Source organism: Mastigoproctus giganteus, chromosome 6 (genome assembly GCF_048544385.1).
Source record: "Mastigoproctus giganteus isolate SK-2022 chromosome 6, ASM4854438v1, whole genome shotgun sequence".
Classification (NCBI taxonomy): Eukaryota; Metazoa; Arthropoda; class Arachnida; order Uropygi; family Thelyphonidae; genus Mastigoproctus; species Mastigoproctus giganteus.
Genome location: NC_143580.1, coordinates 65,246,862 through 65,273,067, shown reverse-complemented (window position 1 = coordinate 65,273,067; position 26,206 = coordinate 65,246,862). Strand labels below are relative to the sequence as shown.

At 38.5% G+C, this 26,206-nt stretch overlaps 1 protein-coding gene across 1 annotated transcript; it reads left to right on the top strand.

Moving 5' to 3' along the window:
- Positions 1-2,895: 2,895 nt before the first annotated feature.
- On the top strand, positions 2,896-26,128 carry LOC150084364 (cell adhesion molecule Dscam1-like). The gene is made up of 5 exons (XM_090376202.1): positions 2,896-3,007; positions 3,447-3,728; positions 5,810-5,929; positions 25,365-25,514; positions 26,106-26,128. The coding sequence occupies exons 1-5, from the start codon at positions 2,932-2,934 to the stop codon at positions 26,126-26,128; spliced, it is 651 nt and encodes a 216-aa protein (XP_090232328.1). The 5' UTR covers positions 2,896-2,931.
- Positions 26,129-26,206: the final 78 nt, after the last annotated feature.

Genomic DNA, 26,206 nt, shown 5'->3' with positions numbered 1-26,206 from the left:
GTTACTGTTGGTCAGACTCTTTCCATGGAATGTCATGCGAGCGGTTCTCCGGTACCAATGATAAGTTGGAAAAAATTCTCAGGTGAGATAAGTAGAAAAATTAACTACTTCAGTTTATATATAAAACGTATTTTATGGAAATGAAATTAGTTGTTTTTGTCTGCTAAAGCAACTTCAAAAATATACATAGAAGGTGCATAGAATTCGTCCACCTTATAATATAAAGGTTAGGCCATAAAATAATATTAATGATTTAGATTCTGTATTTCATATCAACACAGAATCAAAGTTAATTTGTTGATCAACAACAATTTGAGAGTTAGTCCAGGGAACATCCTGTCAGTGCACTTTACTGACAGAATTGGGGCAAGCCAAATATTTGGAGTGGAGGGGGGCAGAAGCTGTTCAATCCAGTGATCTCCCAGAGAAATGAAGCAGGCCAATTGTACAATTCAACAAAGGAATTTAAGAACTTAACCAGAAGTAAATTAGAGATCGTTGGAAATTTAGGAATGTTGTGCATTTTGGCATGCGATATTAAATTACAAAAGCCAGTTTTCACATTCTCTTATTTTAACATACTCCTATCAGGAATATAGACTCATATTCCTGAGATTCTGTTGATGGGAGTATTTAATATACTCCTATCAACAGACAGTATTCTTTTAATCTTGCAGCTCAGACCCATATTCCTGAGCAATACAAAATCAGCGTAAATTGGGAACACTCAATGCAAATTCGCAATTAATCCTATTGTACTAAATCCCAATGTAAAAATATTGTTTGAGGTGCAACAATGAAGTGCAACATACGACTAGCATTTCTGCATTGTTATTTGTCACCCCTTCAGGGTGATCTAATCCATTTCCAATAATTTTCCAGGACCAGGTAGTACAGCCACTACTCCAAGCATCTGTGCAATCGTACGTCAGTAGGTGATAGGTAGGCCTCTGTAGCCGAGTGGTCAGGAGCGGGAGTGCAGTGGCACACGCTCTTTAAGTAGACTGAGGTTCAAGCGCTTGACCGCTAAATACGGTCGATCTGCCAACCCACACTGGACCAGCGTGGCAAATTACGGTCCATTTCCCTTCAACATGAATTGTTGAGGAGACTTCTATCCTGCAGTGGATTGATATTGGCTCCTGCTTACCTTAACTTACCTTTTAGGGCGAACGTGATGGCTCCTTAAGAAGAAAATGAGTAAGAATAAATTACTTATATTATGGAATTTTCTTTACACGTGAACGATGTTTGATGGTGCATCTTGCATAAAAATACTTTCTTGCAGAGATAATGTTACATTATCAGTTTTCCACTGCTTAACTGTAATGGTCCCTCTTGCAGACCTTTTTTTTCCTGCAAAGTGTAAATCTATAGTAAATCAATGTCGTGCTGTCACAGATAGCATTAATGTGTTTGTCCCAGCCCAGTCCATGCAATTTTGGGAATTTATGCATTCTAATATGGTAGGATTTCAACCACAGCATATCAATTTTTAGAAGTGAGGTGTTCATGCGATGTAAAGTCAAATGCGAATTTTTCTGAGGAAAAAGCACAAAGTGACTCCGTTTTACAGAATTTTCAAATACTAATATTAGGTGTGTGTGTGTATATCAATAAACTGATAATAATGCTACTTTTTGTTAATATCTAATTGCAGTTGGCGGAAAAGAGACAACTATAAAGTCAACAAATGGAATAGGTTTTCAAAATGGGACTTTATTTATCTCCTCAGTCACAGAAATGGATGAAGGTGGATACATTTGTGAAGCTAAAAATGATGTAGGTGCTGGTTTACAAAAAACAGTTAGGCTCTTAGTGCACGGTAAGAAATAAAGAAACTTTAGTTATTCTTTAATAATAATAAGACTTTAAATTTGTCCTCCTGTTGATGGAAAATATCTTCCATGAGAAATTATGATCATTTTCTGTTTCAGCTTCAGTGTTGAAATCAAGTTGCTACTCGCTGCCTTTGTTTTTATATGGATATTAAATTTGATAGGAATTCACTTTTTTGTTGTGTTTCTGGCTCAACTTTGGGTGATGTGATTGTGTCTTTGTTCTTTTAATAAAGATGTGTCGGGTTGAATTTCTATCACAGTCTTTCTTTCAAATTGGAGAAAATAGAAAAGAAACGCATTGGAATTTAGAAATATAAGACTTAAGTCGAAGATGCAATATCATACGTAGTTCTTCACCTACTTACAAGTTTACACTGAAACACACTCCAAAGAAATGAACGAAATACAAGAAACAGTTCACGGTATACCTGCTGCAGAAAGAGATTGCATATTGTTTCGCTCCTAGTTATCCTACCAGTTAAAGATCTTTAGGAAGTATAAGGTTGAAAGTGAAATTTCATAAAATGTATTGGTTTTTGAAATGAATAATTTATATTACATATTTAGATTCTTATATTTATTCAAACTACAGAATTTGGAAAGGAGATCAAACTTTAATTAAATGAACTATTACGTCTTCGTCAAATTAGAGAGGAGCAGTTATGAAGGGTAAGGCCAATAATTTCAGAAATCCGCTTTATTTATATATATATTAAATTCCATAAAGAGGATTAATCTATGGTTAAGAGGATCCTCAAGAACATAAATCTGTCAGTCAGCTGGTACAAATAATAAGTTCATTATAAAACAAAATTGCGTTATTTATAATGTATTTTATAAATATATTTTTGTGATTATAGTATTTCCATATTCTTCCACCATGAGGCGCTAGTACCACTTTTTTTTTTTGGAAGCTTCCTTGTCGCCATACTACTTGGCTGGTGTTTCATAGTTAAAGTGCAACTTTAATTATTGAATGAAAAGTAATCGTGTGGAAGTCTGCCTGTCTGAATTCATTCAAATGGGATTGTTTTCAATTCAATTAAGTGTATCTGCTTTATTTTGAAAGTAGATTGAGCTTTTGGATATCATGGCGCTGACCGAAATGAAGTTGGATACTATTGCTGTCGTTGTACTTGTCATATCCGTCTGTTGTTCAGCCGAAGGTGAGTACAGTTTTGGACCCCAATTCTCATACTTCTCGGCAAATCTCGTTTAAAAACACAGCAGATTAAATACAAATACCAATGTGAGGTAATTAGTAATGCGTAATATTAAACAAGTATTTTTTCAGCCGGTAGCTCTTGTAAAATTACAAATAAACTAATAAATTATATGAAAATTAAAGATATTTGCCTTGAGTCTTTACTTTCTTCAGTGTTGCTTGCATCGCAAATTCTTTGAACATTGCAAAATGGCTTAATTGATCTCACTCTTGAAGTTAATGAGCATGTATAAACGAAATTTAAGTAGAGTGATAATTCGACAGTTTCTATGAACGCGATGATTCTCGAATTCTTTGCACACATTGCATGCATTTCATTTAAACACTTAACAGATAGAAGAAATAATAAAGTACATTTTTAAAATGCATTTTGTCTGCAGATTCCCCCAAAATCCAACCTTTCACCTTTCTGTCGGAAATTAAAACGGGAGATAAAGCAAGTGCAACATGTTTAATACAGAAAGGTGAGGCGCCAATTAAATTTCAGTGGACTAAGGATGGACAGGAAGCAGAAAATATAAAGAATATTCATGTTGTGTCGCAAGCAAGTTTATCGGTCATTTTAATAGATCCTGTTGATTCTGGAAGTGGTGGGAACTACACTTGTATCGCCACCAATAAATATGGCTGGAACTCTTACTCTGCCCTACTGATTGTGAAAGGTAATGAAATAATTGATTTTTTTATTGATCTAATAGTAGTAACTGCATTTAACTTTCAGATTTAATTAAATATGATTCTGTCGAAAATATTAGAGCCGTTTCCTTTAATGAATCTTTGTCTTCCTCTTATTAGTTAAAACTGTCCTAGAAATATTCTAGTAATCTAACCCAAGAATGTTTTTTCAAAAATGTTATATAAATGTAAAATTCTCGTTTAATGTGTTTTAATTAAAAGTAAACTGATAGGATAAGTGCCGGTTAAGAATACAGTAATAACAATTTGACAATTTTTAACCATTACATTTCGTTTAAGTTTTCTTTAAGTTTTCTTTGCCCCATTGGGGAGTTATCTGGAGATCGTCATTTAAAGAAGTGGTGGTGGATATTCATGAAGTTTGGGCCATTTGTACAGGATAAAGTTTCTCAAAATGAAAGGTGGAATGTAGAGTGCTGTCATCGCCAAAACTATGGTTATGACATCCAGTCAGTTGAAGAAAGTCGTTCGTATACAAGATTAAAAGAGTGGGAGTAAGTAGTGAACTTTGAGGAACATCACAATTAGTGGAGAAATTAGAAAGCAGAGCCATGTACCATCTTCCGCAGTGAGCGGTCAGACGGAACTGGTAATCCAATCACAAAACAAAATTCTGCCATTCATAATGGAAGTTGTTTGGAAGAACTTTATGACAAACACGATCAAATTTCAAAAGGAATTGCGTGAATTTCGCCAAACTTTTCCATGGAATTTATCCAAAGATTTGTAACATAAACGAATATGTCATCAGTGGATTGACACTAACGTAATACATTTTGAAGATCATTAATCAGGTAGAAGATTTGGCGGTTTATGGATTTCTCCATTAATTTGTAAAAAGTAGAGGTAAGTGCAATGGAGCGGTGATTGAAAGAGAGGAGGGAGTTTGTCATCTTTTTCAGCAACTGGCCCGATAAGAGCAAATTTCCAAGAAGGAAATCACTAGTCAAAGAAAGTGTAAGAAGGCGGCATAGAACAAGAGCACAAGTTTTAAGACATGAAGGGCCATCAGGCCCTGGAGCTTTTGTTAACAAGTCTGCTTTAGCTGAGGCTGCAATAGAACCATTAGGTTGTAACAGAGGTGGGAGTACTAATGACAGAAGTTGCAGCCAGTACCATTTGGAAGGAGACCATGATGCTCGACTACCATTTGAATAAGAAGCAAATATTGTACTCCTCACTTGTTCAAAAACGAGTTTAGATTGGTTAATAACTCTTTTTAAATTGTTGTGGGCTTTACTGTAGGCAGAAGAGGGCAAGCCCTGTCACGAGAAAGAGGGAACGTGTGAAGCAATCTAAAGAGAGAAAGAAAGTGATTATCTAAACCATAGTAAAGAATAAATGTGGATTAGGAATAGTTTTTTGCTATTATTTTGGTAAAAGAATGCCCTTAGGAAAGCCTTCGGAAAAATAAAGGAATTGTAACCTTTTTTTCATTATTCATAATTTCAGTCTGTTTACTAATTTAACTCAACGAACGAATTCTTTCGAATGTATCAGTTTCTTGAATTATACTTTCACAATTTGCAATTTTGCTTTTTGATTTTAACCGGAAAATAACGAATCATTTAATTACCTTCTCCTTCCATGTGTAAATGCTCTTAATCATGTTAGTTGCTTGTCGAACCATTTATGACTTTATGAATCATTATTTTGATTTTTTACTCTCCGGGTGTTTTTTTTTTTTTTAATAATCTGTTGTACACAACATCTCACAGTTTAGTAACGAATGGGCCTGGAGTACTGGGGTCCATAGTTTATAATAACATACACGTAAGTTATAATCCAGTTTAATACAAATATATACTAACAAAAATCAGTAGCTTTTGAGACGCGTGTTGACGAAGAGACACGCGTCTCGAAAGCTACTGATTTTTGTTAGTATATATTTATATTAAACTGGATTATAACTTACGTGTATGTTATTATCTCACAGTTTCGTGTTTTACTCTGTTTCGCTTGTTTATTAAACAAAACTGCTATGTACCGAATGAAATGTCTAAATAAGTGCTTGAAAGAATAATATATTTTCTAATATTTTGTACAGCCTCTCCAAAGTGGATTAAAGAACCACGTGATGTAGAGGTAGCAGTGGGAGATTCAGTATCTTTAGAGTGCTATGCTGTCGGTTCTCCGCCCCCTCGAATAGAGTGGAGAAAATTGCCTGGTAAGCAGAATTTTATTAATATCATTTATGATAAAAACTGATACCGTAATTTCTGTGGTATTCTAAGTGTATTTTAATAAGATTTTAAGTGTATTTTAAAAGATGGTTGCGATTGCAACCATCTTTGAATCAAATGCGAGTTACTGGAACAGTAACCCCCAAAGCTGTTTATGGCTCGTAAATGTTGTATAGCACATAACCTCTATGGTTAATTCTACAAATACAGGGTGTCTCAAAAACACATGGCAAAACTTCAGGAATAAGTTCCTCATATGTAGACAATAAAAATATTTTATATCAACGTAATTCCGGAAATGCTTGGTTCCCGAGTTATTAACCGGAATGTCTTATCACACGGTACTGACAGAATCTGGTGGTTTTCCATTCCGACCATGTACTCAAATCAGGAGCAAGCGAATATGCACTTTATGTACGGTTTGGCGGACGGCAATGCTAACTGGAGGCTCGTCGTTTGTACCACGAAAGGTTCCCAGAACGAAGATGTCCAGACAGGAAAACGTTTGAAGGTATCCATCCCCGCCTTTGTGAACATGGGACCTTTACACCTCTTGCTGCCGACAGAGGACGACCAAGATCTACGACTCCTGAAGTAGAGGTGGACCAACTGCCTGGCCTCCACAATCAACTGATTTAAACCCACTAGATTTCTTCTTGTGGGGCATTTAAAGTGATTGGTGTATTCGACTCCGGTAGCTGATGTGGAAACTATCCGCAATCGAATTGTGGTAGGTTGTGAGACAATACGAAACATGCCAGGAATTTGGCATCGTCTTCGCGAGTCCATGAGACGTCGATGTCCACCGAACACGAGTTCAAAATGTCCACCTTCTGCCTGTATTCAGGCAGAAGGTGGACATTTTGAACAATTACTATAAGGTGATGTGAACGGTTAAATGTCATAGACAGAACTTCAAAACTCGGAAACCAAACATTTCCAGAACTATGTCGATATAAAATATTTTTATTGTCTACACATGAGGAACTCATTCCTGAAGTTATGCCGTGTGTTTTTGAGACACCCTGTATAAGTAGAATATCTAACCCTTTTCCACTCTGTTTACAGATCAAGATGTTTCTGTCAATGGTAGTTTTATATAAAATTTTTTAACTTTATGTGGTTGCTTTATTATCTGACGTAAACCTAAATCTCAATTTTCGGATTGTTATAGAAATATAGAACTTTTGTACAGGGCGACAGCTTCACTTACATTTTGCAATTTAAAGAACTTCATTGGCATTTCTTTTTTACTAAAACGAATATGGATCTCCGTTTGGCTGAAAATAGTTTCAGGCATGTCCTTCTGATGTTTTATGTCCTTTTTTCAACATGCAAACAGTTCCTGAGGCATATTTACAACTTGGGAAAATGCCTGAGAACCTTCATATAAGAAACCTCACTTTAAAAAAGTGATAAAAATTTTATAACCGAATCCGATATTTTAATAATTAAATGTAAGATAGTAACACGCAGTAGATAAAGTCAACGTACTAATTATCCATGTTATTCAGAAAAAGCTGCAAGAAGCTGTGCACAAGCGGAAATGGGAATGCTATCGTAAACATAATTGACAACTAAAAGTTCCCCTCTTTCAAACGAGATGTCAGGAGCACTTTGCGTTAAGTTTGTTAGGACCAAAGCCCGTCATTAAGTCATACAATTTCAATCCAATTCTTACTGATTAGGGAAATGTGAAGTTTTACTTGAACAGGCATCTCAGTTGTAATCCCACTTATCCTTTTCACCTATCATAATTTAAATCTGAAGACTCATTTTCAGAAAAACGGATTTGGAATTGGGAAGTCTTCATTGTGGCACCGGAGCAGTAGGATGGTATGTTCATAAACATTGGAGCATTTCGATGCATTGAGTTTTCAAACTTTGATGTGTGCACCGGGCAAAAGCAGCACTTACCATGATGATTTCTGGGTTATCTCCATATTCCACGTATGGGAAAAAGCATGCACTTACGCCTGCCAAGAAACCATCTATCTGATATTAAATTGCATCCACCACAACAGAAATTAAATGCCCACAATCTTGATATTCCTAGTGCTTTTCAAAATAGTGCTTCATTTGCATTGCAAAACTTGGTGCCACCAACAATGTTACGACTCATCTACTTCAGACCTATATAACTATAAATCTTTATTGAGATAATATCATAGATACAAAATGTTTCCCTTCACGGCAACCAGGCCAGGGGTAAACACTGATAATAGAGTATGTGAAAGAAAAGTTAAAATGAATAAATAATAATGACAACAGAAACGTTAAATAAATAAAAGATAAAGAAATTCATATATAAAAGAATAATTTATATGTGCGGAAGCTGGTGTGGAAGTTGTTTAGTTATAACAAGGAATGAGCACCTTAAACAGTTTCAGAAGACCTGAGGCGTTGGATTGAATTTTGGGAATCGGCTTCACAAGATAGATTCCACTGCTAGAGAAAAAATTCTAGAAAGAATAGAATTAAAATATTTAAAAGAGGATCCAATATATATGGTCTAATTCATTTGATAAATTGGGGGATTCCATCTGCACCTGCAGTAGCAAAAGATGGTACAGAATTAACGGAAAAGATAAGCTGCTCCCTGGAAATCTAAACTAAGGTTAGTGTGTCAGGCTGAATTCTAGTTGTTATATGTGAAGATCAGGACGTTGTTCCAGGTTCGAGGCAAACTTAAATATAAAGTCAAGTTACTGGTCAGGTTCAAGACTTTGGGAGGAATCAGAAGACCCCTCAGTCTCTCTCACTTACCTCTGTCAATTGTTATTTCCATGTAATGTTCCTAATTGGTTGATATCTCTTTGATAAATGTTTTTCCGGCCCTGAGTAAGCTATTCTGTCTTGAAGAGTTTGCGATTGTTTCCATATTTTCTACAGATGCTGTTTGAGCCTAACGCTCATATTAAGATCGGGGGCCTACCATACTGCGGAGCGAGGCATGTTATAAATCCTCTTTGATGCTGCAGAAGTATACTTAATCTTGGAGGCTACTAGGCTTTTTATACCAACTAAGAAATACTGTTCAAGAGTTAGGCCTAAATGCATGTCAGATGAACTAATGAGGCTCCGGGCAGAGAAGAAAAATGCGTGGGATGCATATAAATTAGCAAGTGACACAGAAGCCTATGGCAGATATAAGCTAGTCGCTAATCAAGTCACAAAGGAGGTTAGGAAAGCGAAGGCTGATTACGAGAAATCCTTGGCAAAGGATGCAAAGAAAAACGACAAAGACCTCTTTACTTGTGTAAACTCTAGAATGAAGGGGATGAATCAGATTGGACCACTTGATATCAGTGGTTCGACTGTAGATGATCATTCTCAGATAGCTGCCGAACTAAATTAGTATTTTGCATCTGCATTCACACATGAGGAGCTATTCAAGAAGGTGGAATGCCAGACGTTTATCAAACTCTAACAGGGAGCTAAGTAATTTTGTAATAACTGCGAGCAAAGTGGAGGAGAAATTGTTGAGGTTAAACATACAAAAGGCACCTGGGGCAGATGGAATCTATCCAGTTATATAGAAGGAGACAGCAAAGGAATTTAGCAAACCCTTAGCCATAATTATGACAGCATCCTTACAGTCGGGGGTGGTCCCCATGGACTGGAGGTGTGCAAATGTATCCCCAATTCACAAAGGGGGTACAAAGGGTGACACAAATAATTAGACCTGTTAGTTTAACTTCTGTTCCGGGGAAAATAGTGGAGTCACTGGTTAAAGAGGTGATACAGGATCATCTAGGCAAGACTACATTAAGTTCAGAGACCGCATGAGTTTGTTAAGGGGAAGTCTTGTCTGACCAATTTGATTGGCTACTACGATGTGGTCACAAAGGAACTGGGTGCAAAAATCATTTTGGTATCATATATTTGGATTTCAGGAAAGCTTTTGATACTGTTGCACATGGAAGACTGGTCTACAAATTGGAGCTGTATGGCATTAAGGGTAAGTTGCTGCAATGTATAAAGGAATGGTTGAATGGGAAAGGGCAGAGAGTGGTAATAAATGGACACTGCTCTCCGTAGACTAATGTTATTAGTGGAGTCCAGCAGGGTTCGGTGCTGTTCGCATTGTTGTTTTGTGTATTTATCAATGATATCGCCGACGTTTTCAGATGATACAAATGTTGGTAGGTTGACAGTAAAGGCTACTGCAACAGGATCTAGAAAACTTATGCAGATGGGCTGAGAAGTGGCAACTGAAGTTTAATATTGACAAATGCAAAGTACTGCATATGGGTAGCAGTAACCCAAGAGAAACGTACCAATTGTGTGGTACTACACTCAGGGAAGTGAAGAATGCCAAAGACCTGGGGGTAATTTGTGCAGTCGGATATCAAGTTCTCTGAACAGTGCAGGCTGGCTGCCAGAGCAGGTCATGGAGTTTTGTCAATGATATATAGGAATTTTGCTAGCAGAGACACGGTGGTGATTATCCCTTTGTATAAGGCAATGGTCAGGCCACACCTAGAGTACTGTGTACAGGTCTGGAGACCTCATTTTAGGAAGGGTGTAGAGTTGCTAGTACGAGTACAGAGAAGGGCAACAAGATTGGTCAGAGGAACAAAGGGGTGCTCTTAGGAAGAAAGGCTTAAGTCCTGCAAGTTGCGGCCCCGGGTGCCAAGCGAATGTGACTGAGCGATTTCTCTGTGCTATTACTGCGATTTTCCAAAAGTGATCTATAGTTATTTTACGTTCTTGTCGTTATTAAATTTATTCATTTAAAAACAGCTCTTGTAACAAAAACACTTGTACAGAGCAAGAAAGGAAAGGCACCTTTCTTTATTTCTTCTAGTTTACTACTAACCACTTACTACTTTTCGCTTGGTCACACCAGGCACTGCTCCTGCCTCCCCGTGGCGGGGCCGGTAACCTTGGCAGAAAAGTCCATCTGCCAGGGGCTAAGAGGAGCCAACATGGAACAAAATATGTTTCCAACTTTAGAGCCGTCAAGCTGTCGGCCAACCACAGAAAATGACCATGACCATGATTCGTCGCAAGCAAAGAGGTTGAAAACCAATCCCTCCGCGACAGACTTACCTGCATTCTTAATAATGCACTCACTATCTGAACAGCCTCTCAGTAAGCTATCCCCCTTCTTAATTCAAAAACATCTGGAAAGTATTGCAGGGTCTCCCAAGACGGTTAAGAGACTGCAATCAGGGAACTTACTTATTGAAACTCTAAATAGCAGGCACTCTGAGAAATTACTAAAAAAGACAACTTTCGCTGGTATTCCAGTGAAAGTAACTCCACATGCAACCCTAAATACATCAAAGGGTGTAATATCTAGTTGGGACCTGATGAATGTGACGGAGGAAGAAATTAAAGAAGAGCTTCGGGAACAAAATGTAATAGCTGTAAAAAGAATAATGATAAAAAAAGAAAATATTCTAACACCTACCAGAAATATCATTCTTACCTTCAACAGTCCAATCCTGCCCTCATCAGTAAAAGCTGGATATCTACTTTGCCGCACTCGTCCTTTCATACCAAATCCGTTGAGATGTTATAAATGCCAGAAGTATGGCCACTCTCAAACGACATGCAGAAGCAACCCAGTTTGTCCCAACTGTGGATCCTCCGATCACATTCAAAGTGATTGTGTGGCGAAAGAAATGATATGTCCCAACTGCAAAGGGAACCATCCGGCCTACTCTAAGACATGCGAGAGGTGGAAAACAGAGAAAAAAATTGTGAAATATAAAGTTGAAAACAGAGTTAGTTATCAGGAGGCTAGAAAATTAATTGCACCGAGTATACCTAACCGTACCTATGCCAATATTACAAAAAAATACCAAACCATTGCCACACAAACCGATGTTACCGTTCCTTCAAACACTTCCATCTCTGACTGGGCTCGGGCTGTCCTCTCTCAACAACAGTCCAGTGCCGTTAAGCACTCAGACCAAGCAAATAATACGCCTCTCACAATACCAGCAAAATCTCAATCTCCGCCAGTGAATGCCACTACAAATAAAGATAGTTCGACTTTGAAAAAGATTATCCAGGACAAATCGATGGAGGCAGAGTATCCACCAAAACAGGAAGATCCGATTCTGGAAATATTTGCTGAAGAAGAGATGGACACTGGTCGCCCTTCCTTCCCGAAAAGAGACAAACCAAAGCCAGAACGCCATAAGACAGCCACGTCAGGTACAGCTTCTTCCTCTAAATTCAAATAATGTCTAACATCTTACAATGGAATTGCAGAGGCTTTCGTGGAAACATTGACGACATCCGTTACTTAATTAATCGCTACTCTCCAGTTGGTTTCTGCCTGCAAGAAACCTATTTAACTCCTCAAATTTCCATTTCCGTCAAAAACTACTCGGTCTATAGGCGAGATCGGAATATATCCGATTCTGCTCGAGGTGGTGTAGCTATTTTAATTAGTACAAGGATTCCAGCTAAGCAAATTACTGTCCAAACCCAAATCGAAGCTGTCGCTGTGCGTCTGATTACTCAAACTGCATTAACTCTAGTCTCAGTTTATCTCCCACCAAACCATGCTTACACTTATAACGATCTTAAAGAACTTTTACTGCAGCTACCCTCCCCTATCTGCCTGCTAGGGGATTTCAACGGCCACCACCCTTTATGGGGTTCATCTAAATTAGACAGACGCGGCAGATTGATTGAAACTTTACTGGAAAAAGAAAACCTCACTCTTCTTAACAGTGGCTCGCACACCCATATACAGTTACCCAATGGACAGACTTCTGCCATTGACCTATCGATTTGCTCCCCGATACTGTTTTCAGCTATGCAATGGTCCACCCTGGATGATCCCATGGGCAGTGATCATTTTCCAATTGTTTGTAATCTGTTCACTACCCAACCACAATTACAATATCCCTGTAGGAAATGGAAATTCTCTAAAGCCAATTGGGCGAAATTTCAGTCAGCAATCACTCTTGACAAAAAAACTATTCAACTACAGCCCATTGATGAAGTTACTGATTATATTACATCCCGCCTTTTAGTTGCAACTAAGTACTCAACTCCGTTATCAAATCCCCCGTCCCGACGGCATTTAAATTACTGGTGGAACGAAGAGTGCACAAAAGCAAAGAAGGAAAAAAATAAAGCATTTAATTTATTCCGTCGATCTCCAACCACAGCTAATCTAATTAGCTACAAGAAACTAAGGGCAAAGGCGCGTTACATTCAAAAGCAGGCCAAGAAAGATTCTTGGACTAGGTTCGCATCAACTATCAATAGGAACACTGACTCCAGACTAATATGGAGAAAAATTAGGCAGCTTTCTGGGAAGTTTCCAACTGTTCCTTCCCCAATTCTCTCCTGCAATGGGCAAGAACTCTCTGCTCCTGTAGATATAGCCAATGCCTTGGGCAAAACTTTTGCTGAAATATCGGCTGCATCAAACTACACTCCAAAATTCCAGAAAATTAAGACTGCCAAAGAACAGAGACCTATCAACTTTCGAACCTCACTGTCACTTCCATATAATCAGCCTCTGCAATATTGTGAACTTTTACAGGCCATCAGAACAACACGAAACAGTGCCTCTGGGCCAGATGGCATATATTATGTCATGCTACAGCATCTCGATGAGAAAAACTTACAAATGATTCTAATCTTTTTTAACCGGATCTTCCTGGAAAATATCTATCCAACCTCTTGGCACCACGCTACAGTTTTGGCATTTTTGAAACCTGGAAAAGATCCCTCCAGTTCTAATAGTTACAGACCAATATCACTGTCAAGTTGCCTTGGTAAAATTCTCGAAAAAATGATCCATAGTCGACTCACTTGGATCATTGAAACTCAACATCTACTGAGTAATTGTCAACATGGCTTTCGCAAAAACAGGTCATCCCTAGATCTGATGATCAAGGCGGAATCTGAAATTCGCAATGCCTTTGTGAAAAACGAACACCTAGTCATGGTCTCCATTGATATAGAGAAGGCATTTGATACAACCTGGCGGTATGGCATTCTCAGTGACCTATATAATCTTGGTTTACGAGGCAACCTACCCATATTTATTAGGAACTTCCTGAAGAGCCGATCTTTCCAGGTGAGATATCAAAATTCCCTTTCTGCTACATTCTCGCAGGAAGAAGGTGTACCACAAGGATCAGTTTTGAGTGCAACCTTGTTTACCCTTAAAATTGATTCCATTACAAAAGTACTCCCAAATACTGTAGAGGCTTACCTTTACGCTGACGATCTCGCTATTTCTTGCCATTCTCAGAACATGAGATCTATCGAAAGGCAATTGCAGATGTCCCTCAATAAAGTTCAAAAGTGGGCTGAGCTCAATGGATATCGTCTTTCCCCACAGAAAACAGTTGCGATCCACTTTTGCTGTCAACGCAAATTGCATGCAGATCCTGAACTTCGGATTTCAAATTCCACCATTCCGATTGCCAGCAATATGAAATTCTTGGGACTAATCCTGGACAGTAAGCTCAACTTCTTAGATCATGTTAAATTAATACGTACTGCCTGTCTTAAAAAGATCAACATGCTAAGAGCTTTATCTGCCCTCTCTTGGGGAGCAGATCGTACAACTTTGCTGCTCTTATATAGAGCACTGATTAGATCCCGTTTAGACTATGGTGCTCCAGTTTATGATTCTGCCCGAAGGAGTGTGCTACGCTGGCTGGATCCTATTCAACATAATGCATTGCGGATTGCAATCGGTGCATACAGGACATCTCCAACTCAGAGTCTATACATTGAAGCTAATGAGCCCCCTTTGCATCTTCGTAGAAAAATGTTACTACTTAAATATGCAGCCAAAATACAGACTTGCCCTTTGCATCCTATTCAGCCATACCTTTTTAATCAACCACTAGTTAATCTCTATAGAAATAAACCAAGTAAAATCCAACCGGCTGGCCTACGGCTCCTTGAAATATCGCAGAACTGGAATGTTCCTCTCCACAATAGGCAACAGATAAAGAATTACTCTCATCCACCATGGACCACCTTTCCTCATCTGACCTCTGATACCTATTTCCTTCAATGGGGAAAGAATTGCCTACCGGCAGTGACTGTGCAACAACTCCATGCTAGCCATATTCATACCTATGCCGACTTCTTACCGATATATACGGATGGTTCCAAATCTCTGTCAACTGTTGGAGCAGCAGCAGTGTTTCCCTCTGCTATCATATCAGCTTCTCTTCCACCCGAGTATAGCAACTTTTCAGCAGAACTGTATGCAATACAGTTAGCTCTAGAAAATTTGAATTTACATCCATCTGCAAAATATATAGTTTATACTGACTCTCTCAGCTCAATCAAAGCAATGCAGAATACATCTCAAAAGAATCACCATATTGTAATGAAAATCAGGAGTTTGTTATTGCAGATTTATGATCGTCAACAACTAGTGAAGTTTTGCTGGATTCCAGCACATTCAGGCATAAAAGGGAATGAAGTGGCTGATATATCTGCCAAAAGTCCAAATTCAGACCTAACTTCTGTCCCTATTCCAGCGCCCGATTATAATACCTTAATTCAAGCAGCATGCCATGCACAGTGGACAGAATTATGGCATAACCAAACGAATAACAAACTTTTCCAGCTGAAACAAAAACCAAAGTTCTGGCATTCCAGCAATCAGACAGTGCGGCGGGAAGAAGTGGTACTCACACGAATGAGAATAGGACACACCCATCTGACACACCTCCACCTACTAATGGGCGATGATCCTCCTCAATGTCCACACTGCTTAGAACATCTAACAGTCAAACACATTCTGATTGACTGTCCGCAGTATCAACAACATCGAGATGCAATACTTCAAAATATGGATAATCATTCAGAAACATTGACATTACATCATGTCATTGGAGAGGATGCAAATGTTAACAAACTTTTCTGCTTTTTAAAACAAATTGGAGTGTATCATCTTTTATAAATAGGCTACAGAACTGAAACTAATTTAAACTGGATTATTTTTTAATATTCCTAAGAATAGGCGCACTATAGCCATAGCAGCTAATGCGCCAATAAACACCCATACCACACACACACCCTGCAAGTTGCAGCATCCGGAAACTTGGCACCTTCGAGGTGATCTGATCAAGGTGTATAAAGCCTTGACTGGTTTGAGTAGGCTCAATCTCAGATTAAGAACCTGAAAGGACATAGATTCAAATTGAGGAAAGGCAGTTGTAGAATAGCTGTGCGGCAGTTTACCTTTAGCCAGCGGGTAGTTGATTTATGGAACAGACTTCCATCTCTTGTTGTGGAAGTTGATATCTTAAATAAATTAAAGGCTGAATTAGACAAACATTTGAAGTGACCGCATGGGTGAAATGGGAAGGAGTTTTTTTTTTTTTTTTTTTTTTTTTTTTGGCTGATGCTGTATAACCTTGCTTTCTTGCATCATATGTCTCAACTAAAGCTAATGCTGCAGTGGCAATCGTCTTAAGCTCACTGGTAAGAAAACTGAAATACGTAAAAGAACAACAATTGGCGGTCCGGATTGAAATAAGAGTCTAGCAAATAGTCGGGCATGCAAGGAAAGAAGTAATAATAAAATCCAATTGGTTGTTACTTCTGCTAGGGAAATCATTTATCCGTTGTAACACTATGCAAACTAGGTTCGAGACGAGCATATACTGAAGGTTAGCTCAATGTAAATGAAGGTTAATATCTGCACAAACAAAATGCAAGGATGAAAATGGTTAATGATCCATTTGATATCTTATGGATGGTTTCACAGAAGGCGTTGAGAGTAAATATTTTACAATTATGTCTCCAAGGACACTATGGTAGCTGGAATAACAGAAAGCTTCATATGCTGGTGTTTGGATGGAAATTTGATGAACAAGCGAGGCTTGTGAGCTCTTAACGACATAACACTGTCTCCACTTCGCCGAACTCTGTAAGTAAAAGCAGAATTATAGCCTGCTGGAGCAGAGGATGCAAGTAAATTCGTGGCCATTATCAAGAAAGGTCTCGGTGATACATAAGATATCCCTAGGGAGAATAATTTGGGCAACGGTATCAAGTCTGTTACGAAGGCTTCCTGCATCATTAACTGTGACTTTGATATTAACTCTAACATTAACAACTCCGATAGTGATATTGCTGGGGATTTTTGTAAGGCACGTATCTATACTAATTGTATTCCAGGCAGGCTTTCGAGTTTTTCGATTTGTAACCCGTGTTGGAAAGAGCACCCAAGCACTGTTTATCACTGGTGATTTCAAGCTGATGGTATCACTTTGGTAATTATTCGGATGAAGATTTCAAGCTGGTGGTATCACTTTGGTAATTATTATTCGGATGAAGATTCCCAGTGATATAATTGTGTTTGAATTACGTTGCCTCCATTTTGAGAGAATATTTGGGGTATTCATGCTTCCTCGAAGCATTGATTTCTGTCGAGGAGAATGGATTACTTGGTTATCGACAGAGCGGTCTCATTTCCTCAAAAAAGGGTTTGATATGTATGACTTTGGACTAGAAGGTGGGATCTACAACCTTTTGGCAGACAGCGGGTGAACACGGTATAAAGAAGGTATAGCCTGTTTAACTTGAAGTGAGAGATAATATTCCTCAATAAAGATTCTCCTAATTGATTCAGGATGTGTTCTAGGTCCAAATCGGGAGGCAAACAATTTGCCCTGATGGAACTACAGATTTGTCATATTTCTCAGTCAGTGTCAGACAGAAGTTTGGAGGCTGTTACTTCATAGGATATGGAGGTCTGGTCAGAAATATGAGCGTGGTGGGGAAGGCAATCAATGTTGGTAGTAGCACAACATCCTGAGGTATAGTAGGCGGGGCTGGCCGTAGTAATGAGGGTATTTTCTATATCTCTGAAAGAAACGTGGGTATTTATTAAAAGACTAAAGTCTTTATTTCCAGGTAGGTTCTCTGGTTGGGATTCTTAAAGAGAATGCAGCTGTGGTTGGTCTTCAGCTTCTGAGGATCTGAGGACGCCTTTTTTACTCAGTACGCGACTGGGCCATGCTCGCGTGATCATTCGGAGTGTCTGTAAACTGGTTAATTTAAGTGTGGGGAGTCAAGGTTTATAGGGTTAGGAAGTTTGACAGGATGTGTGGTTTTTGTCTGTTTAGATATTATTGGTGACGGAACTGTCAGTTTGTGATTTTGGCTCACCAAAGAAATAGAGGTCGAAGAGCATATGGGTAGTATACTTATTTTGATTCCTCAGTGAGTACACCACGTCCTTGAGATCCTCAATTTGCGACTTAAATTGATAAATTAGGAGGGTCAAAACGTCTCTACACTGGCTATGGAGAAAGGGTCAGCACTGTAGCCTCAGCAATAATTCTTGGAGAATCACCCTCACCTTGGGTGCTTGTCACCAGTGACTGTTTTGAGGTGTGCTGATTGGCGCTGCATATAACATGGTTGGCAATACCAAGAGATGACGTTCCGTTGCACTGTATTTCACCACAAGAGATGATCATAAGTGAAGTTCGTATCAAACTGGTCATTTAAGTTGCCCTTAACTGTGGAGGAAGTTTGTTTTCTTAAGGGTCATTTAAAGAGCCAAAACTCAATAGAAAAATTGGCCTAATTTTTCTCGGGGCAGCAGAGTCCCTTACTTCTGCAACATATAAAATCAGAGAGTATATCATGGTTTTTATAAATTTTCTAGTAGTTGTGACTTCAGAAAAGGGATGAATCAGATTGTTCCACTTGATATCGATGGTTCGAATGTTGATGTTCCTGCTCAGCTATCTGAGAAACTGATTAGTATTTGCATCTACATTCACACATGAGGGATTCTCTGGGAAAGTGGAAGCCAGAAGGCTATCATACTCTAACAGGGAGCTAAATGATTTTTTAATAACTGAGAGGAAAGTAGAAGAGCAATTGTTGAAATTAGTAGTAGTGGCATGTGATAAGCAAGTGTATGAGCTTATGCAGCATCAGCCAAAAAAAAAAAAAATCACACCATTCCCTCCAAATGCCTGTCCAGTTCCTCCTTAAATTTATTCAACCTATCAACCTCCACAACGACAGATGGAAGTTTGTTCCAGCAATTAACCACCCGCTGGCTAAAGGCAAATTTCCGCACATCTATTCTACATCTGTCCTTTCTTAATTTGAATTTATGCCCCCTTAGGTTCGTAATCTGAACAAGTGGAAGGATCCCATTAGAATTCAGCGTGCTGAACCCATTCAAGGCCTTATACACCTCAATCAGATCACCGCGCAGGTGCCTAGTCTCCAGCCACTGCAATTTGCAGAACTTAAGCCTCTCTTGATAAGAGGATCCCTTCATTCCCCTCACCAATCTTGTTGCCCTTCTCGGTACACGCTCAAGTAAATTTACATCCTTCCTAAAATGAGGCCTCCAGACCTGTACGCAATACTCAAGGCGTGGCCTGACCATTGCCTTATACAGAGGGATAATCACCTCCTTTTCCCTGCTAGCAAAATTCCTATATATCATTGACAAAACCTCTGACCTGCCCTGGCAGCCTGTCTGCATTGCTCAGAAAACTTCATATCTGCCTGCACAATTACTCCCAGGTCTTTTTCATTTTCTACCACCTTAAGTGTAGTACCACACAGTTGGTACATTTCTCTGGGGTTACTTCTACCCATATGCAGTACTTTGCATTTGTCAAGGTTAAACTTCAGTTGCCACTTCTTAGCCCATCTGCCCAAATTATCCAGATCCTGTTGCAGTAGCACACTGCCATTACTGTCATTAACAACCCTGCCTACCTTTGTATCATCTGCAAACTTTGACATTAAGCCTGATATACCTTCATCAATATCATTGATAAATATACAAAACAACAGTGGACCTAACACCGAACCCTGTGGGACCCCACTAATAACATTAGTCCAAGAAGAGCAGTACCCATTGATTACCACCCTCTGTCTTCTCCCACTTAACCATCCTTTTATCCATTGTAGCAACTTACCCTTAATACCATTCTGCTCCAATTTGTACAATAGTCTTCCATGCGCAACAGTGTCAAACGCTTTCCTGAAATCCAAATATATGATATCAAAATTATTTTTTGCAACCAGTTCCTTTGTAACCACATCATAATATCCTATCAAATTTGTCAGACAAGACTTTCCCTTAACAAACCCATGCTGTGTCTGAATTATTGCTGCAGTCTTGTCTAGATGATCCTGCAATGCATCTTTAACCAGTAACTCCATTACTTTACCCGGAACAGAAGTTAAACTAACTGGTCTGTAATTACTCGTGTCACCCTTCGATCCCCCTTTGTGAATTGGGGATACATTTGCACATCTCCAGTCCGTGGGAACCTCCCCTGAGTCCAAGGATGCTCTCATAATTATGGCTAAGGGTTTGCTTAGTTGCTTTGCCGCCTCCTTTAATATAACTGGATAGATCCTATCCACCCCAGGTGCTTTTCTTACGTTTAACTTCAACAATTTCCCCTCCACTTTGCTTTCAGCTATTACAAAATCATTAAGTATCCTGCTACAATTTGATAACCTTCTGTCATTTTCAAACCTTAATAATTCCTCACGTGTGAATGTTGATGCAAAATACTCATTCAATTTGTTTGCTATCTGAGCAGGATCATCAACAGTTGAACCATCGATATCAAGTGACCAATCAGATTCATTCCCCTTCCTTTTAGAGTTTATATAAGTAAAGAAATCCTTGCTGTTTTTCTTAGCATCTTTTGCCAAGGATTTCTCGTAATCTGCCTTCTCCTGCCGAACCTCCTTTGTGACCTGATTACAGATTAACTTATATCTGCCATAGGCTTCTGAGTCGCTTGATAATTTATATGCATCCCATGCATTTTTCTTCTCTGTTACGAGTCTCATTAGTTCATTTGACAACCATTTAGGCCTAAACCTTGAACAATATTTCTTAATAGGTATGAACCTTTTAGTAGCTTCCACGATTAATTCCTTGAATGCTTCCCACCTAAAATTTACTGTTGGTAACATCGTCAGTTGATCCCACTGTACAGAATTTAAAAACTGTCGGAGACCACTGTACTCGCCTTTACGGAAGCAAAAACCCTTTCCTTTACCCCTGATGGTAATTAAATCTTTAAGTAAATCCCACGTCAGTACACTGTGATCACTGCCACCCAGTGGTTCTTTTATCTGCAAATTCCTAATACATGAATGATCACTGCTGATAAGCAGATCAAGAGTATTACTTTCTCTGGTTGCCTCTCGAACATGCTGCTGCAAAAAACAATCATCCAATAAATCCATAAAAGTCTGACTAGTGTGTGAGTGACCATCCCACAAGTTCCAGTCAATATCTGGGAAGTTAAAATCCCCCATTATAAGACATTCCGATTTACTAGCCCACTCTATTTCTCTGTACAATTGTTCATTGTACTCTTTCAAGTCATTAGGCCTATAACACACTCCTACTCTTATTTTTGCTTTTGCAGTGCTTATGTCACACCAAACTGACTCAACAATGCACTGTTCATCTATATCAACTGGATGCACTTCTTTTGATTTTATGTTTTTCTTAATTAACAGCATCACACCTCCTCCCTTCCTATCCTGTCTACATTGTACACATTGTACTCCCCAAATTCCAGTTCGGCATTCCTTATATCTGTGTGACACCACGTCTCTGATATCCCAACAATATCCGCCTTTGATGTCTTCACCAACACTTCAAATTCATCAAATTTATTTACTATACTTCTAGCATTGGTATACATGCAAGTATACATGCACCTATTCTTATTTTAGTTACTCTAACACATCCCATATACCCACCTGTTTCACGATGACTGCCGTCCGTCCGTGAAACCCCCAACACCCCTCGCTCCAGGTCGCTACTTATTCTAATAGAAGTTGTGCAAGAATCACCTTCACCTCTGCCTGCGGCTACTGTTGAACTATTAGTCCTTGTATCCCCCCAAGCTATCAGTTTTCCGACCCACCTAACACTGCCTCGATAGCGTCAGCAAATATTCTTGCACCCTTTCTATTTAAGTGTATCCCATCCCTGTAGAAGCAGTCTCTCCTGTTAACAAGTACAGTCCAGGCTGAAAAAAATTCTATCCCTTGAGCCTTGCACAATCTTTCCAGGGCCGAATTGATCGACAAGGCTCTCATCATATACTCCCTCCTATCGTGTCTGGGCAGAATTGCAGACACTTTCAAATTCAACCCTAATTCACGGCTTTTTTTCATCAGTGACCTGTACTTGTTAAGTAATTCTGCCGGCCTCCTACTCTTAATTTCATTAGTGCCAACGTGTACAACTATACAAATCACCTTTTGTGCCCCTAAAAGATGATATATGCTCTACAACGTCATCAACCTTTGCCCCTGGCAGACATACCCTGGTCCTGTTCCACCTATCCTTTTTAAAAAGCATGTTCCCCGTTTCCCTGACAATAGAGTCGCAAATAACTACTAGTTCTTGTGGGACCAGCGCATTCTGCCTTGGGGGTTGCCGCTGTGTTGCTCGATGACCAAGTGCAAGCTCTGGTGTTGATGTGGGCAGCTGGGAGCCTGATGGGCCCCTCAATTTAGATCTTTCGAGGGCATCCACCCTGTCCTTCAAACTCTCATATAGGCCCATAACAACGCTGAGTTGTCGCCTGATTTCCTTACACTCCTTACATCGCGCACACACAAAGACATCCCCCATGGCAATGTGATGTGATGTTCCGTTCCAGATAGTTCGGCAAACATTTCACAAGTTGCACATTTTTTAAGCTGTGATGCGTTGGAGAATCGCCCCCCTCAGTTCTCCCCCGAGTCACAGCACTCCTGCCACTTTGTGCCCGTTGCTTTGCTGCTCCAGTTTGGGCATGATATTTTAAATTAATAAGATCAATAAATTAAATTAATTAAATGTCAATACTACGCTATCTAATAGAAACAGTGAAGCGTATTACTGTTTCTATAATTATACGTTAGAGCTACCTAGCTACCTCAATTAAAAATTTGAATTCCCTATCACTATATACAAAAACAATGCCTGCAATATTCGAACGAAATAACGGTTTTATAAAGTATTACGTATATCTACAAAAACGGTTTATATAAATTAAAAATAAAAATAACCAGCGTAATTATAACTATAAGACTACGTATTAAGTACAATATAAAATAACAATTATGTAAATAAAAAGCAAACACTCATCGTTTTTTTTCGGAGCCTGTAACTCGATGTGTTTTTCATTTTCTGCATTTTCAGATGTCAAATGAATCCGAAATTTACAAAGGGAGATCAAAGAGGAAACATAATTAATTTCAGACCTGTTAGTTTAACTTTTCTTCCAGGGAAAATAATGGAGTCACTGATTAAAGAAGTAATGCAGGATAATCTAGACAAGACTGCAGTTCAGACACAGCATAGGTTTGTTAAGGGGAAATCTTGTTTGGCCAGTTTGATTGGATACTATGATGTAGTCTTAAAGGAATTGGATCTAAAAATTATTTTTATATCATATACTTGGATTTCAGGAAAGCTTTTGATACCGTTGCACATAAGACTGGCGTACAAATTGGAGCAGTGTGGCATTAAGTGCAAGTTGCTGGAATGGTTGAGTGGGAGAACACAGAGAATGGTTATCAATGGACACTGCTCTTCGTGGACTAATATTATTAGTGGAGTGTACCCCAGGGTTCGGTGTTGGGCTCATTGTTGTTTTCTTTATTTATCAATGATATTGATGAAGGCATATCAGGCTTGATTTCCCAGTTTGCAGATGATACAAAGGTTGTCAGGGCTGTTAATCACGACATGCTACTGCAACAGGATCTAGAAAAGTTAGGCAGATGGGCTGAGAAGTGGCAATTGAAGTTTAACATTGACAAGTGAAAAGTACTGCATATGGGTAGAAGTAACCCCAGAGAAATGTACCAATTGTGTGGTACTACACTCAGGGTAGTGGTGAATGAAAAAGACCTGGGGTAATTGTGTAATCAGATATGAAGTATTCAGAGCAGTGCAGACAGGCTGCCAGAGCAGCTCATAGGATCTTGTTAATGATATAAAGTAACTTTGCTAGCAGGGATAAGGAGGTGATTATCCCTTTATATAAAGCAATGGTCGGGCCACACCTTGAGTACTGCATCATTTTAGAAAGGATGTACAGTATAGTTGCTGGAACGAGTACAGAGAAGGGAAACGGAATTGGCGAAGGGAACAAAGGGTTGCCCTTACGAAAAAAGGCCTAAGTTCTGTAATTTGCAGCGTCTGGAGACTAGGAACCTGCGAGGTGATCTGATTGAGATGTTTAAGGCTTTGAATAGTTTTAGGAAGTTCAGTGCTGAATGAGATTCATCTTCTTGCTCAGATTACGCAGTTGAGGAGACATAAATTCAAATGGAGGAAAGACTGTTCCCAAATTTGCCTTTAGTCAGCGAGTGGTTGATTGCTTGAACAAACTTCTACCTATCGTTGTGTGGAAGTTGGTAGCGTAAATAAATTCAAGAAAGAACTAGATAAACTTTTGGAAAGAATGGATATGTGAATAGGAATTTTTTTTTTCTTTTGGCTTGTGCTGTATAAGCTTGCTTTCTTGCATCATATGCAGCTATTTATACTAATGGTGTATAAAAATCGCAAGTAAGCTATAATGGAAAAGCGAAGTTCTAAGTTTGAGCCATAGCAATTCCAAATTTTCGCTCTGGAGGGGGGTTCCAGTACACTAAAGACTGAAGATGAAAATACCTGGGGAGCAACTGTAACACTGCTCGATATGAAGTTCTTTGAACAGTGTAGTTTAAGAGGCTAGGAAGGAGTGTGGTGTTCTGCGAATGATATACGTGATTATTTCCAGTGGAGACAGTGGGATAACATCTCCCACTGTAGAGATCACACCTTGAATACTGTAAAGATGTCTGGAGGCCTCATTTCAGGAAAGATATCGGCTTGCTTGAAAGGGAACAAAGGGTGCAACAGTATCGGTTGTAGGTACAAACAGCTGTTCTTACAAGAAGAGACTACGATTGTCTAAGTTGAAAGATTTGGAAACTAGACATCTACAGGAGATCTCATTGAAATATAATGTCATAATGGTTGAGCAAACGTATTGTTCTTTAATATTTTCTCTTTATAGATAGCCCAAACATGAGTAAAAATTTCAATTAGGGAAAGATGATTGCAGACTAGATTCTGAGAATATCTGTCTTTGGCTAAAACTAATTCGCAACTGCAACACGCTGTCACCTAGCCTTGCGGCATCAGAGAAATTACAGAGATTTAAAGAGAGGGTTGTAGAAATATTTAGAAGTAGAATAAATGTGTTCCTAAATTTATACTCTATTTCATTTTTGTTTAATTTTCTATTTTTCGACTGCTGATGTTACATACACTTCCTTGCGTCGTTATGCTGTTTTAATACTGCTAGTACTACTAAATATGAAATTCTTGATTAAAATTTCATTTAACCATCTGTAAAAATAATTTTCCATGATTGGTTTCAATTTCTTTTCAAGATAATACAGAATCCTCACTCTTTCTCCCATTGCATAACGGAACTCTAGTAATTTCTTCGATAACTGAAACCGATGGCGGAAAGTATATATGCAAAGCGACCAATGATGTCGGGAAAGGTTTAAGAAAAGTCATAACGGTCCTTGTTCATGGTAAGATTCCCTATAATAGTGTTTATTATTACAACAAGACTTTCAGGAATAATCCGTGTATGTATTCCTAAAATGGTAGTTCTTAACATAATAAATTCTTGTGGTGTTACTGATGAGCTGTATAAGAAAACTGATTTTGAATAAAATATCAATAAGTGAATAGATGTTAGTGTTTTCTTATTCTGAACAATACAAACAAGAGTTGAATTACGAAAATCAAAATCCTTTCCTCATCTGGACATAGATGCACTTTTATTGTTATGTATAATAGATTAGAATCATATGTTCGAATTATTCTTTTAAATTTCGTTCCAAACTTTCATTTGAGAAGATATATATTTCCAATTTATCCATAGGAAAGTGGAGGTTTACACATTTCTTATATCATGTAACAGATATATTTTAAATGCAGTAAGATTCTGTTCCATTTCATATTTGTAATCTTTAGCAGACACCTCACATTTACTAAACGAATTCGCTCATTGACTTTACGAAAGATTTGCACTGTAATAAGCTATGTTCTTAAAAAAAGAAATAACTAACAGTTAAATATACTGCATGGTAATTTAGATAAGTATATTTTATTTAAAGATAGAGGCTGTTTTGTTGTTTGACAAATCTAGTTGCATATTTAAAGTTCAGGCAGAACAGTTGATCATATATCAAATGTCAAATATTCAAAAATTATATTT